The sequence below is a fragment of the Labrus mixtus genome, chromosome 4 (assembly GCF_963584025.1).
Source record: "Labrus mixtus chromosome 4, fLabMix1.1, whole genome shotgun sequence".
Lineage (NCBI taxonomy): Eukaryota > Metazoa > Chordata > Actinopteri > Labriformes > Labridae > Labrus > Labrus mixtus.
This window is the reverse complement of record NC_083615.1, coordinates 1796576-1809586: the sequence shown is the minus strand read 5'-3', so window position 1 is coordinate 1809586 and position 13011 is coordinate 1796576. Positions and strand designations below refer to the sequence as shown.

The 13011-nt window shown below is 36.8% G+C and overlaps 1 protein-coding gene across 1 annotated transcript in view; it reads right to left on the bottom strand.

The window, feature by feature from the left end:
* Window positions 1-8778: 8778 nt before the first annotated feature.
* Window positions 8779-13011, bottom strand: part of si:dkey-234i14.6 (uncharacterized) — a 13492-nt gene continuing 9259 nt past the window's right edge. Inside the window, exons 4-5 of the mRNA XM_061035071.1 lie at window positions 12651-12864; window positions 8779-9576 (exon numbers count right to left, since the gene is read on the bottom strand). Coding sequence (XP_060891054.1) covers window positions 9398-9576; window positions 12651-12864 — 393 coding nt within the window. The 3' untranslated portion in view covers window positions 8779-9397. The remainder of the gene's footprint in view (window positions 9577-12650; window positions 12865-13011) is intronic.

Here is a 13011-nt window from a genome sequence, read left to right as displayed (position 1 = left end):
TCTTGCTGTCACAGTTGCTCATTCGCAGGTTGATGGGGAGGCATCAGAAGGGATGAGCGGGAAGGCATTTGAGACAAGTGTGTGTGAGAGAGAGGGGACGTCTCTCTCTCTCTCTTTGCGCCTGTCTCTGGTCATCTCCACACGACGAGAGACAACAGATGATGTAGAAGAAAAGGGGTAACCCGGGCAATCAGCCAGGGGGCAGGGTGCGGGCGATGTGGGGAGGTTACCGTATACACAGCGAGAGAACACAGGGGGGGTCATCGGGCCTGATGTGAGTGGGCTTTCCTGCCCATGTCCCCATCATTTAAACTGTGTTCCCCCCCCCCTCCTTTTTTCCCTCCACTTCCTCTCCATCACTCTCTCTCTGCATGCACAGCCTCGTCGACCAGATCTGCACTGACAGGCCCGAGCTTGCATGCGTGCACTCTGACCGACTGCTCTTTCTTTTTGTGACTTTGTGTTTGTGTTTGTGTGGTGGTGGGGGGTGGGGGGGTGGTGGGGGTGGGGGTGAGTCTGTTTTCTCCATGGCATCTGAAGGGGTCTGATTTTTTGTGGCAGGGGCTGTCAGATCTCTGTTCCCTACACGCCAGATCAATGCCAGCGCCGAGCAAAGTGGCAGCGCCTGATGAGAGCCACCCCCCCCCCCCACCCCCCCCCCCCCCCCCCCTTCTTCGACGGGTGCCCACCACCACGACAGGGAATATGTTCTTCCCAAATAGCAAGCTGGTACTGACTGAGTGATGCACATGCAGAGTGGCAGTGCAGAGGGAGACAGGTTCCTTTACCACACAGGGAAAAGCTTTTTGTTCAAACCAGGCCTCGAGGTCAATGTGTGGCCAAGTCAAGAACACAGTTTATACACTTGTGGATTATTTATCTTTGATGTCTATAAATCTCTTTCTATTTAATTAGATATTAAGGTGAGATATTCCTAAAACAGAACATGAAGGGACATTTCTATAAAAACAAGTACAAACAATATATGATTGATTGATTGATTGATTGATTGATTTAATTTATATTCGTGTCATGTACACAAAGTGCCCGACCCTCATGGGCTTATAAGACACCAAAGAATTCAGTTGCAGTGGTTCACATTTATAAATCATAACATTACAAAGTTGCCGGCTCCTGTCACAGTTCAGTCTTAAACAACGTGTTCGCTCTTTTTTTCGCAGGCTTTACAAACAAAAATCTGCTATAACAAAAGTTCCTTTTTTAAAACACAACTCAAGTTTTTCATCGTCTAGCCAAAAGAAATCAGGATAAATTGAAGACATTCTTTTAAAAAGAACATCCCACATGTCAGCGTACATCGAGCAGTAAAACAAAAAGTGAATCTCGTTTTCAGTTTCTCCTAACTCACACAACAAACAAACTGGGTCTTCCTCTGGCATGGCATCAAACCTGCCGGTCTCTAAAGCTAAAGGCAATGTTCCTGAACGTAGCTGAGCGCAGAGGGATCTTTGTCTTTAGGTTAAATTAAACTTAACACAGGCTTCTACACTGTAGCAATCCTTTATGACATATACATATATAAAAGAAATCATGTTTTACTTTGCGGTTTATAATTTCATAATTACCAAACCATTATTACGAAGATCATTTTAAGTTTTTCTTTCTTAGTCATGTTTTTGCTACATTTTTGGTGAGTTTTGATTTTTGATCTTTAAGTGTTTGAACATTTATATGTTGCTTCCCAATATGCTCGACGTAATTAACTGACACTGTTGCATTGAAAATATACTTTAGAAAAAAACAGCTGTTATTCATTTTCAGAAATAAAATGTTTTTTGCAAACAGTGATGAAATGGAGCAATGCATGCAAAACGTCTGCTGAGTGATGAATTTGAACTCTGACTTCTCGTGAAGAGAGTTAAAAACTCTCCGAAAAAAAAACATCAAAAATATGCACATCAAACAGCAGATTCAGATTTTTTATTGTCCCACAAGGGGAAATTTGCATTGCAACAGGAGCACACAGAAGACAAGAAACACAAGGACAACATCACCATAAAAACATGGACCAAAACAAATTTAAAAAATCAGACAACACAGCAAAATATAAAACCAAATAAAAACAGCGCAATAAAATCAGTCAAGAGCCCGTACCAGAATGGAAATTCAAGTTATTAAAGTGCAAAGTGGAGGTGTGCAAACGTGCAATTCAAGTGCAAAAAGAGCAACAAATAGCTAATTGTTGAATGATTTCATCTCTAATTGAATTTCTGTTAAAAACGGGAAAAGAAGCATTTGCATGAATTTCACCAAACAAAAAGCCAGATTTAGAAGGATGGGTTAAAGGGACAACAACCCGCATTAGGCATTTAACGCACGCCATCAAAGCCACAGCACTGAGTATTAGATGCTGCCCACTGTTACATTCTTCATTCACTTTAGCTCCCCAAACACGACAGTCCCCATAGGCGAGTAATGAATAATCATTAGCAAAAGGTCCACAAATTATTGATGTAAAATAAGCAATGATTCTTTTTTTTTGTTTCGCAATTTATTGCTATTAACAAGTAACTTGCAATCCAATAAATGTCAGCATGGCTTTCAGTTAATTAAAGGCAAAGATATTATACAGTAATGCAGGGTGGCATTTATATCTCGATTTCCACAGACTGCAATTTACAGCCGAGCCTTTATTTGAAGGGACCCACAAATAATGGCTATTAAGCCGTCAGGGGATGGACAGGGGATCACATTAATGAAATTAGATAAGGTGGAATGGTGATCTACACAGTCTGCACTCTGGAGACACATTTAGACACACACAGGCATGCAGACATGCACGTCGCACACACACACTTCACATTAGTGTGAAGCATGCTGCAGCATTATCTCCCTGACCTGCTCGGGCTCGTGTGTTTTCATTTTCATCACCTCTCCTGCACTTTGTCCAGAGCACCACCCGGAGCCTGGTGAGGTGTTCAACACGAGAGCCTGTCAGCTCATCAGGGGAAAGTTTCCCTGATTGTCCTCTGAGCTCTGTAGACAGCCAGTCAGTCCATCAACACACACACACACACACACACACACACACACACACACACACACACACACACACACACACACACACACACACTCGTGTCCCACATCTTCCACTAACAGGGAGGTGTCACTCGGGGAGGCAGCTGCAGTCGCTGGTGTGACTGCTCTCCTCAAATCAGAGACCCTCGTCCCTGTCAACAGCAACCTGGCCCTGAGGCTACCACTGTCACACAGCGCACACCCCTCTTACACACACACACACACACACACACACACACACACACACACACGAGCGAATAAGGGGTAGGGAAGAAGAGGAGATGGAGAAGGAGGTGTTCTATCTGGTGGGTTGATTTGTGTTTTACCAGAGGAGCAGAAGTTGGAGAATGGGAGAGGTAGAAAAAAAGAGGGAAAAGGAAAGAAGGAAGGATAAAAGGGAGGGCTGAGGATTTTGTTTCTAGTCAGAACTGCTGTTCTGATTTCCTTCCTGACAGAGAGGCCCAATTATTAGCTGTGGCAGTTTAGGGAAATTGGGCATACAGTAAGAGTGACGGGGCGGATCGGGGAACTGATAATTGTTCCATGGACGTCATCCAGGTCAGGTAGAAATCTAGCAGCAGGATTCACAAAAAGACTTGAACCTTTTCTTTGTTCTCCTCCTCTCTCTCTTTGTGTGTGTGTGTGTGTGTGTGTGTGTGTGTGTGTGTGTGTGTGTGTGTGTGTGTGTGTGTGTGTGTGAATGACTCTGCCTGTATTTGTGCTGGCAGCATACATAAGAAGGCCCTCTGTGCAATCGGACAAGGTGCCGATATCTCAGTCATGTGACAGTGACTTCCTGTCTGTGTGTCAGACGGCCACTGAAGGCTCGTCAATACAAGCTCGTGCTCACATCCGTCCTCATCTCCACAAACACAAACTCACATCATGGTCAGAGGAGGAACATGAAATGCTCCCTTCTCTCCCTGCATTTCATGTGCAGGAAGACATTTCAACTTTTCATCATGTCAAATGCTATTTTTTACTTCCCAAACTTTGTTTTCTTAGATGTTTTTCTGTGCGAATTTGAGGCGTAAAGGTCAAAGGTTGAATTGTGTTTTAGTCTAGTTTCAGTCAGTGTGATTGTTTACCTTCTTCTTCTTAAAGTAAATCAAAATGAATGTTTTATGGAGGTTTAACAGGACACAGCAGCCACACAGTCTCCATCCATCCCCATATACAATTCCTTCAGTTGGCTCCGCAGCCGGCCCAGCACAGAGAGAGCCATGGATGCTGTTTTTAAAAGGCCAACACTGCCCCCCTGTGGCTAGATTTGCTATTACAGTAATATGAGAAATCCTTTCTGGGTTTACTCATAAATTCCATGTGTTTTCCTGTTTCCTGAAAGTAGGACCGTGTGTCAAAACTCCAATCACAAAAACCAAGAACATACATATTGAAACTATAACAGCTCTTCATGATGTGCTACAATTCTACAATTCACTTAGACGCTTTTATCCAAAGCGACGTACATCAGAGAGTAAGAACAACACAAGCAAGGATCTAGAAAAAAGGGAACAATGTGAGTAAGAGCAAACGATCAGCTTTGAGTCTGATTGGACACACAGGTGCTGACAGGAAGTGACCAGAGGCAAAGCACAACATTGAGGGCAGTTCTTGAGAGCTCTAATCAGTATAGAAACCATCTTATAAGTCGTCGTTATCAAACAAAAACCATCGTCATTACCATCATCATCATCAATAATATGGAGACCATCATCATTAAGTTAGTAGGTATTCATGAAAGAGCTGGGTCTTTAGCTTTTTCTTAAAGGTGCAGAGGGACTCTGCAGATCACATGGAGTTTGGAAGTTCATTCCACCACCGGGGGGCGACAGAGGAGAAGAGTCTAGTCAGAGACTTAGGACCCTGTTGTGAAGGTTGGATCAGACGCCTTTCATTGGCAGAGCGTAGTGGGGGGAGGGAGTGTAGACCTGGATGAGTTAAAGTAAGGAGGAGACGTTTTTGTGTCTGTTTTGTAAGCGAGCAGCAGAGTTTTACATTTGATGCGAGCAGTAACTGGGAGTCAGTGTAAGGAGATGAATGTTCTCTTTTAGGAAGGTTGAAGACCAGTCGTGCTGCTGCATTTTGGATCATCTGCAGGGGTTTGATGCTGCTTCCAAACCAAACACACAATCACAAAATATATTATCTATCCACAGCAAATTGCTCACAGCTGTTCTAAAACATTAACATTTCTACTTTCTAATGATGGATGCTCAGCTTAAAAAATATATTACTGCATTTCTTTGGCACTTCATGTATCTCTTCCTCTAACCCTTTCTCTATATACAGTATATTGTTGTGATGACACACCACAAAGCAAAGCTGACTCCTGAGCTCAAACTCTGATTTCTGTGATCTGATTGGTTACAGGTGCCTTCACATGTGCATCCTGATTTTAGGTGATTGCTGATTGCATTTATGAATGAACGCATACAGGCTTTCAGTAGAGAAGTATGTCTAGTGTTTTGTATAAAGTGAGGCTGAGAATGTGTTTATATCTGAGCCGACGTTTTGCTCCTTGTGTGTCAAGTTTCAAATAGCTGGGTATCATTTTTTATTTTATCATAGAAATCTTTATTCTGAAATTACTGAATTCATGGTAAAAAAAAAAAAAAAAAAGGACAAATTCTTCTTGTGATCAAATATCAAATTGTCCCAACATGAAAATGATTTCATTTTTTTAAGAATCAAGACGCCTGCAAACAAACATAGAAGTGGATCAGTAATCCAGCAGCCTCAGCCTGCAGCATCAAACACACCTGTTTGGACTGACAGATGCCTGTTGCCTGTGACTACTACCCACTCGCTCTCCGCTTAACATTAGTCATTGATCGCAGACAAGCCCCCCCCCCCCCCCCCCCCCCCCCCCCCCCCCCTCCCCCCCATCGGCAGCTCTAATTCATTTACGAACTTGTCATTCTACATCATTGATTAAGTTGTCCTTCATCCCAGCTTTAATTATATGCAAAGATAAAAGATTTTCTCATTATTGTGTTTAATCTAATGAAAGGCCTTGTGCTACAGCGGGGGGGCCGGTTCAGAGGTCCAAGACTATTGACCTTGGAGGGGCACGGCGAGCAGATGAATGTTTTTAATTAGACAAAGCGAGCGGCTTCAGGAAGCAGAGCCTGAAGATTTCTGTTGGCATGGAGGAGCCTTACCTTAATGCTTCTTACTCTTAACATTCAGCATCTATAGCTGGAGACTTTTCAGCGTTTAAAAACACTGCAAAGACATCTGTGTTGAAAACTCTTTTGATTTAGTAATGAGTCATTCCAAATATCAATACCCTGATCTGTTCTTATACTGCTTTGTTTCAGGATCTTTAGATGGTCACTCCTGTAGAAAAACAATAAATCATTCCTGTAGAATTATTTTGTTATTATAATGAATTATATTTATTGATTTTTACAGCTAAATGTTTTTCTGTGCTAGTTTTATACACATTGGGACCCACATTTGAAAGCTAAAGCTAATTGCTAATGAAGCCCTGAACAACCCGACTGCAAGAACACAATGTAGTGTGTGTTCGTATTAGTATGGATGTGGAAAGTAAATTGATATGAGAAACAAATATTATCTTTACATAGGCTGCACTGAGCTCGTTCTCTATTGTAGATTATGATTTTTGAAATAAGAATCAAAATGTTTTGCGGGTGTGAATGAGAAAGAGACAAAGAAATGAGTGGTTTTCACACGTACATTCACATCACAATATATTCAAAGTCAAAAAACACCTGAAAGTTAACAAGAAAATCTAACAAAGCTTATTTAACTCCCTGTTGAAATCTTAACAGGGTCAAAATTCAGCAAGTTACTCCAATGACAGAAAAATATAAATCTATTTTTCATTATTGGAAACAATACGTTGACAACTTAACTCTCAAATATTGTTCTAACAATGCATAGAAATAACTAATGTTAGGTGACTGGAATTACTTTTTAAAACTAATTGACATTAGATCAATGAGGTGCAACAGTGTTGTAAAAATAAAAAGACATTAAACAACAACAATATTATTATTTGGAAACATTTTTAGATGTTCGGCTCTTATCGAATTTTACAAAAAATTACCAGTATGGATTTCAAAATGATCATCGCCATCTTCTTAGATTCAAGTAACTTTTGGTCATTTTAAAACACGGTTTACTTTCTTCATTCTTACCTAAATAAACATCATTCAATACAATTATTGTTACAATTGATAGTGGAGTTACTGAAGACATGTGACACTAATGTGGGATTTCGGGGACACATCCCTTAAAGTTACAGTGACACTACAGTAAAAGTCTGAGGACGAGCAGATGTAATGGGCAGATCTCACCACTAGAGGGCGGTAATGCTTCACATCAACAACTACAGGAACACTATGATAATGTTCCTGTATTTTCTAGGCACTTATACAGATAAAATATTTACCAGAGCAGCTTGTAAAGTTGTTAAGGAGTGAAGATCTACCCGTCTGTAAGTTATTCTTGACCATTAAAGGCTTTATATGTGATTTTTTTGATCCAGCAGATGTCGCCCTTGAGCACCAGCATGAAACCAAAACAACTCGCGCTGCATTGTTGTGTTAGCATGCTAATGCTAGCGATCTTTATTCTGCTCGTATCTTCACACTGCATGTAAATTTACCTGAAATGAGCGTGATCTAGAAACACAGTTAAGCAGTGAGTACAGTATGTTATTCTTCTTTTCTCTAGTCCCTCAATTAAACAACTTTTATACACGAGGGGAGGAGTCAGCCGGCCGTCCGGGCGATGTAAACAAAGTGAAGATAGGACTCTGAAAACTCTGAAAACATCACAGACAGTGGGACTCGGGTGTTACACCCATTGTAGACAGTCATGACTCACAGAGTTATTTTCAGAGGAGATACTTGATTTATATTATATTTAAGTATGAAAAATCACAAATAAAGACTTTAAGAGAACAAATCTGGTCAATTACAAATCACTCAAGTTTGTTATTAGGGCAGCTTCAATCCACATTACAAAGATTTTTGTAAAAAATTACAATTCATTTCTCTTTTATGGCAAGGTATTTCTTAATTTAGATTTTTTTTTTCTCTTGATTAAAGAGCACCTTTTTTATTTTAGGGTTTCATTAAAAAGACCACCTGCATCGCTCTTTTTTCAAATCAGCATTTTTTAATTGCTGCTTCAACAGTGGCAGCTCCTTACAATCATCGATCTTAGTGTCCTTTATCTGAAATAATCAACCTCATATACGGGACCTCGATTGTATCAGATCACCTGGAGAAAAATAGAGAGTGAAAAATAATAACGCCAGTAAAATGAATTTGTAAAAAAAATTCAGTTGGCTCACAGTCGCGTTACCCTTCATGTTCAAAATATAAAATCAGCCGACAAAAATTTGACACTAAAGCGAACAGCAGCAACAATTATCACAAAGTTGTCAATCCAACACAAAGACAAAAGCCGTGATAAAAAACACTCTGGAGGACAAACATCCTCACTTCATCAGACTCTACATGTGTCTGTTTGATCAGGGCCAATAACAGCTCTGCACCTTTCTCACCTGTAGCTGATGCAGCCTCTGCACAGCTGTCATATTATTGTGTCTGATGTCCACAAAACACATTGGGCTTATGTTGCACCCTTGAAATGAACCGGTCAGAACTCGTCCATCTTCACTTTTAGAAACTTTTATTAAAGAAATGCCCCACAGCCTTACACAAGCTTCGTTTTCAGCCTACACACATCTCACTGAGCCTCTCTTAAAGGGCCAGTGTCTTAATCTTAAAAGGTAGAAAAAACACACAGTATTTACTGTTTACTCTTAGAAATTTAAATTAACTTAAATACTTCTGGAAATTAAATTAGTTTAACTAGACACACTGATATTACAAAATGACAGAAAAAAATATATATATGAAAAAGCATTTTCAGTGTTACACTTCATTTTGGAAAATCAAGTCTGTTCCTTCCCTGAGTTTGAACTTATGGTCACTTAGGACTTGGTTTCTTTGACCCTGACACTCTCATTGTTGTTTACAGAGAAATCTGAAGTGCAGTCAATGTATATTTTTTTAACTGTTTGATAACTCTCTGTCACAGTTTTCTGCATTGAGTCGAGTTTCTCAATCTTAAAATCTCTTGTACTTGATGTGGCTTTTGTTTTTTCTTGCTGTAGCTATTACGAGTAGCCTCCACTCAGTGTGCCACACAAAGACTTGTGGTCACATGTTTACAACCATTCTCCATCTGTGTGCAGCTCGTTCAGCTCTAAACAACTACAGAACCTGTTTGAGCTTTATTGTAACATCAACACACAACCAACGGCCACTAGGTGGCATCATGTACTCAGCATGGTGGTTCTCCTGTTTCAGCTTCATTCATACATGGACTCAGCCAGGCCCGTCTGCTTGATGGTCTCAGCCACCTGTCTGGAGTGCTGTATCTTAGCCGACAGAGCCTCCAGTATGTCGTTCTGGTCCACAGCAGTGGCTGTTCTGTAAATAAATGTCCCCATTGACTCCAGGCCGCGCATTCCCAGATTCACCCCACAACCTGGAAAGACAAAATCTCAGACATCATGCATGTATGGCAAGCCTTTCCTGAAATTAACATATTGAATGAAAACTTGAACATATTGAATGAAACTTTGAATATATAGAATGAAACTTTGAATATATTGAATGGAAACTTTGAATATATAGAATGAAACTTTGAATATATTGAATGAAACTTTGAATATATGGAATGAAAACTTGAATATATTGAATGGAAACTTTGAATATATTGAATGAAACTTTGAATATATGGAATGAAAACTTGAATATATTGAATGAAAACTTGAATATATGGAATGAAACTTTGAATATATGGAATGAAAACTTGAATATATTGAATGAAACTTTGAATATATTGAATGAAACTTTGAACATATGGAATGAAAACTTGAATATATTGAATGAAAACTTGAATATATGGAATGAAACTTTGAATATATGGAATGAAAACTTGAATATATTGAATGAAACTTTGAATATATTGAATGAAACTTTGAATATATGGAATGAAAACTTGAATATATGGAATGAAAACTTGAATATATGGAATGAAACTTTGAATATATTGAATGAAACTTTGAATATATAGAATGAAAACTTGAATATATGGAATGAAACTTTGAATATATTGAATGAAAACTTGAATATATGGAATGAAACTTTGAATATATAGAATGAAAACTTGAATATATGGAATGAAACTTTGAATATATGGAATGAAAACTTGAATATATTGAATGAAAACTTGAATATATGGAATGAAACTTTGAATATATGGAATGAAAACTTGAATATATTGAATGAAAACTTGAATATATGGAATGAAACTTTGAATATATTGAATGAAAACTTGAATATATTGAATGAAAACTTGAATATATTGAATGAAAACTTGAATATATGGAATGAAACTTTGAATATATTGAATGAAAACTTGAATATATTGAATGAAAACTTGAATATATTGAATGAAAACTTGAATATATGGAATGAAACTTTGAATATATAGAATGAAACTTTGAATATATTGAATGAAAACTTGAATATATTGAATGAAACTTTGAATATATGGAATGAAAACTTGAATATATAGAATGAAACTTTGAATATATTGAATGAAAACTTGAATATATTGAATGAAACTTTGAATATATGGAATGAAAACTTGAAAATATGGAATGAAACTTTGAATATATGGAATGAAAACTTGAATATATGGAATGAAAACTTGAATATATGGAATGAAACTTTGAATATATAGAATGAAACTTTGAATATATTGAATGAAAACTTGAATATATTGAATGAAACTTTGAATATATGGAATGAAAACTTGAATATATGGAATGAAACTTTGAATATATGGAATGAAAACTTGAATATATTGAATGAAAACTTGAATATATGGAATGAAAACTTGAATATATTGAATGAAACTTTGAATATATGGAATGAAAACTTGAATATATGGAATGAAAACTTGAATATATGGAATGAAACTTTGAATATATAGAATGAAACTTTGAATATATTGAATGAAAACTTGAATATATTGAATGAAACTTTGAATATATGGAATGAAAACTTGAATATATGGAATGAAACTTTGAATATATAGAATGAAACTTTGAATATATTGAATGAAAACTTGAATATATTGAATGAAAACTTGAATATATTGAATGAAAACTTGAATATATGGAATGAAACTTTGAATATATGGAATGAAAACTTGAATATATTGAATGAAAACTTGAATATATTGAATGAAAACTTGAATATATGGAATGAAAACTTGAATATATGGAATGAAACTTTGAATATATAGAATGAAACTTTGAATATATTGAATGAAAACTTGAATATATTGAATGAAACTTTGAATATATGGAATGAAAACTTGAATATATGGAATGAAACTTTGAATATATAGAATGAAACTTTGAATATATTGAATGAAAACTTGAATATATTGAATGAAAACTTGAATATATTGAATGAAAACTTGAATATATGGAATGAAACTTTGAATATATAGAATGAAACTTTGAATATATTGAATGAAAACTTGAATATATAGAATGAAACTTTGAATATATTGAATGAAAACTTGAATATATAGAATGAACCTTTGAATATATTGAATGAAAACTTGAATATATTGAATGAAAACTTGAATATATTGAATGAAAACTTGAATATATGGAATGAAACTTTGAATATATTGAATGAAAACTTGAATATATGGAATGAAACTTTGAATATATAGAATGAAACTTTGAATATATTGAATGAAACTTTGAATATATGGAATGAAAACTTGAAAATATGGAATGAAACTTTGAATATATAGAATGAAACTTTGAATATATGGAATGAAAACTTGAATATATTGAATGAAGTCTGAATATATTGAATGAAACTTTGAATATATGGAATGAAAACTTGAAAATATGGAATGAAACTTTGAATATATAGAATGAAAACTTGAATATATTGAATGAAAACTTGAATATATGGAATGAAAACTTGAATATATGGAATGAAACTTTGAATATATAGAATGAAACTTTGAATATATTGAATGAAACTTTGAATATATGGAATGAAAACTTGAAAATATGGAATGAAACTTTGAATATATAGAATGAAACTTTGAATATATTGAATGAAGTCTGAATATATGGAACTGAAGCTGATTTCAATTCTCCAAATCCACCAGTTTCATTGTTGTCATCAGTTTCATTCAATATATTAATTTCCTGAACGGCTTGCCATACACATGAATCAGGTACAATATATTGTAGTAATGCACAGCGCGTGTTTATAATTAGAAAGTTGGATCCTCATTCTGCAAAAAAAAATACTTAGCTGCATTCTTTAAGTCATTGTGATATCGTCAATGAAAAGCTGCTCATAAAAAAAAAACAGGGAGCATCATGGGTAACAGAAGCAAATAAGGCCATTGGGTGCAGCAGTGAGTCACACACCTATTAATAACAAACATACTGCAAGCCTGGAAAACAACTTATTCTGTCCTTTTCCTCTGCGATGCATTTTAAACATGTGTACCTGTGTCAAAGCTGAGCACCCGTGCCGCCTCCCCCTCCACAGTGACCGCCACGTTGTCCTCCTCTATGTAGGCGGCGCTGATCCGTCTGTGCGATAACTGGATCTCAAAGAGACGCCGGCTGCACTGCATGTTGTGCAGCGTCACGTCGCTCAAACGAGGTTCAATGTCGGTCTTATAGGCGTTGAAGGACTGGTGGAAAATGTTCTTCATGATCTGGGCAGGGGGGAAAAAAGAGATAAATCTAAGATGTTGATGATAACTTCTTAGATGAAGTTAAAGGTTTAATATGTGATTGTTCACACTTAAATATAATAGAAATCAAGTATATCCTCTGAAAATAACTCTGTGAGTCATGACTGT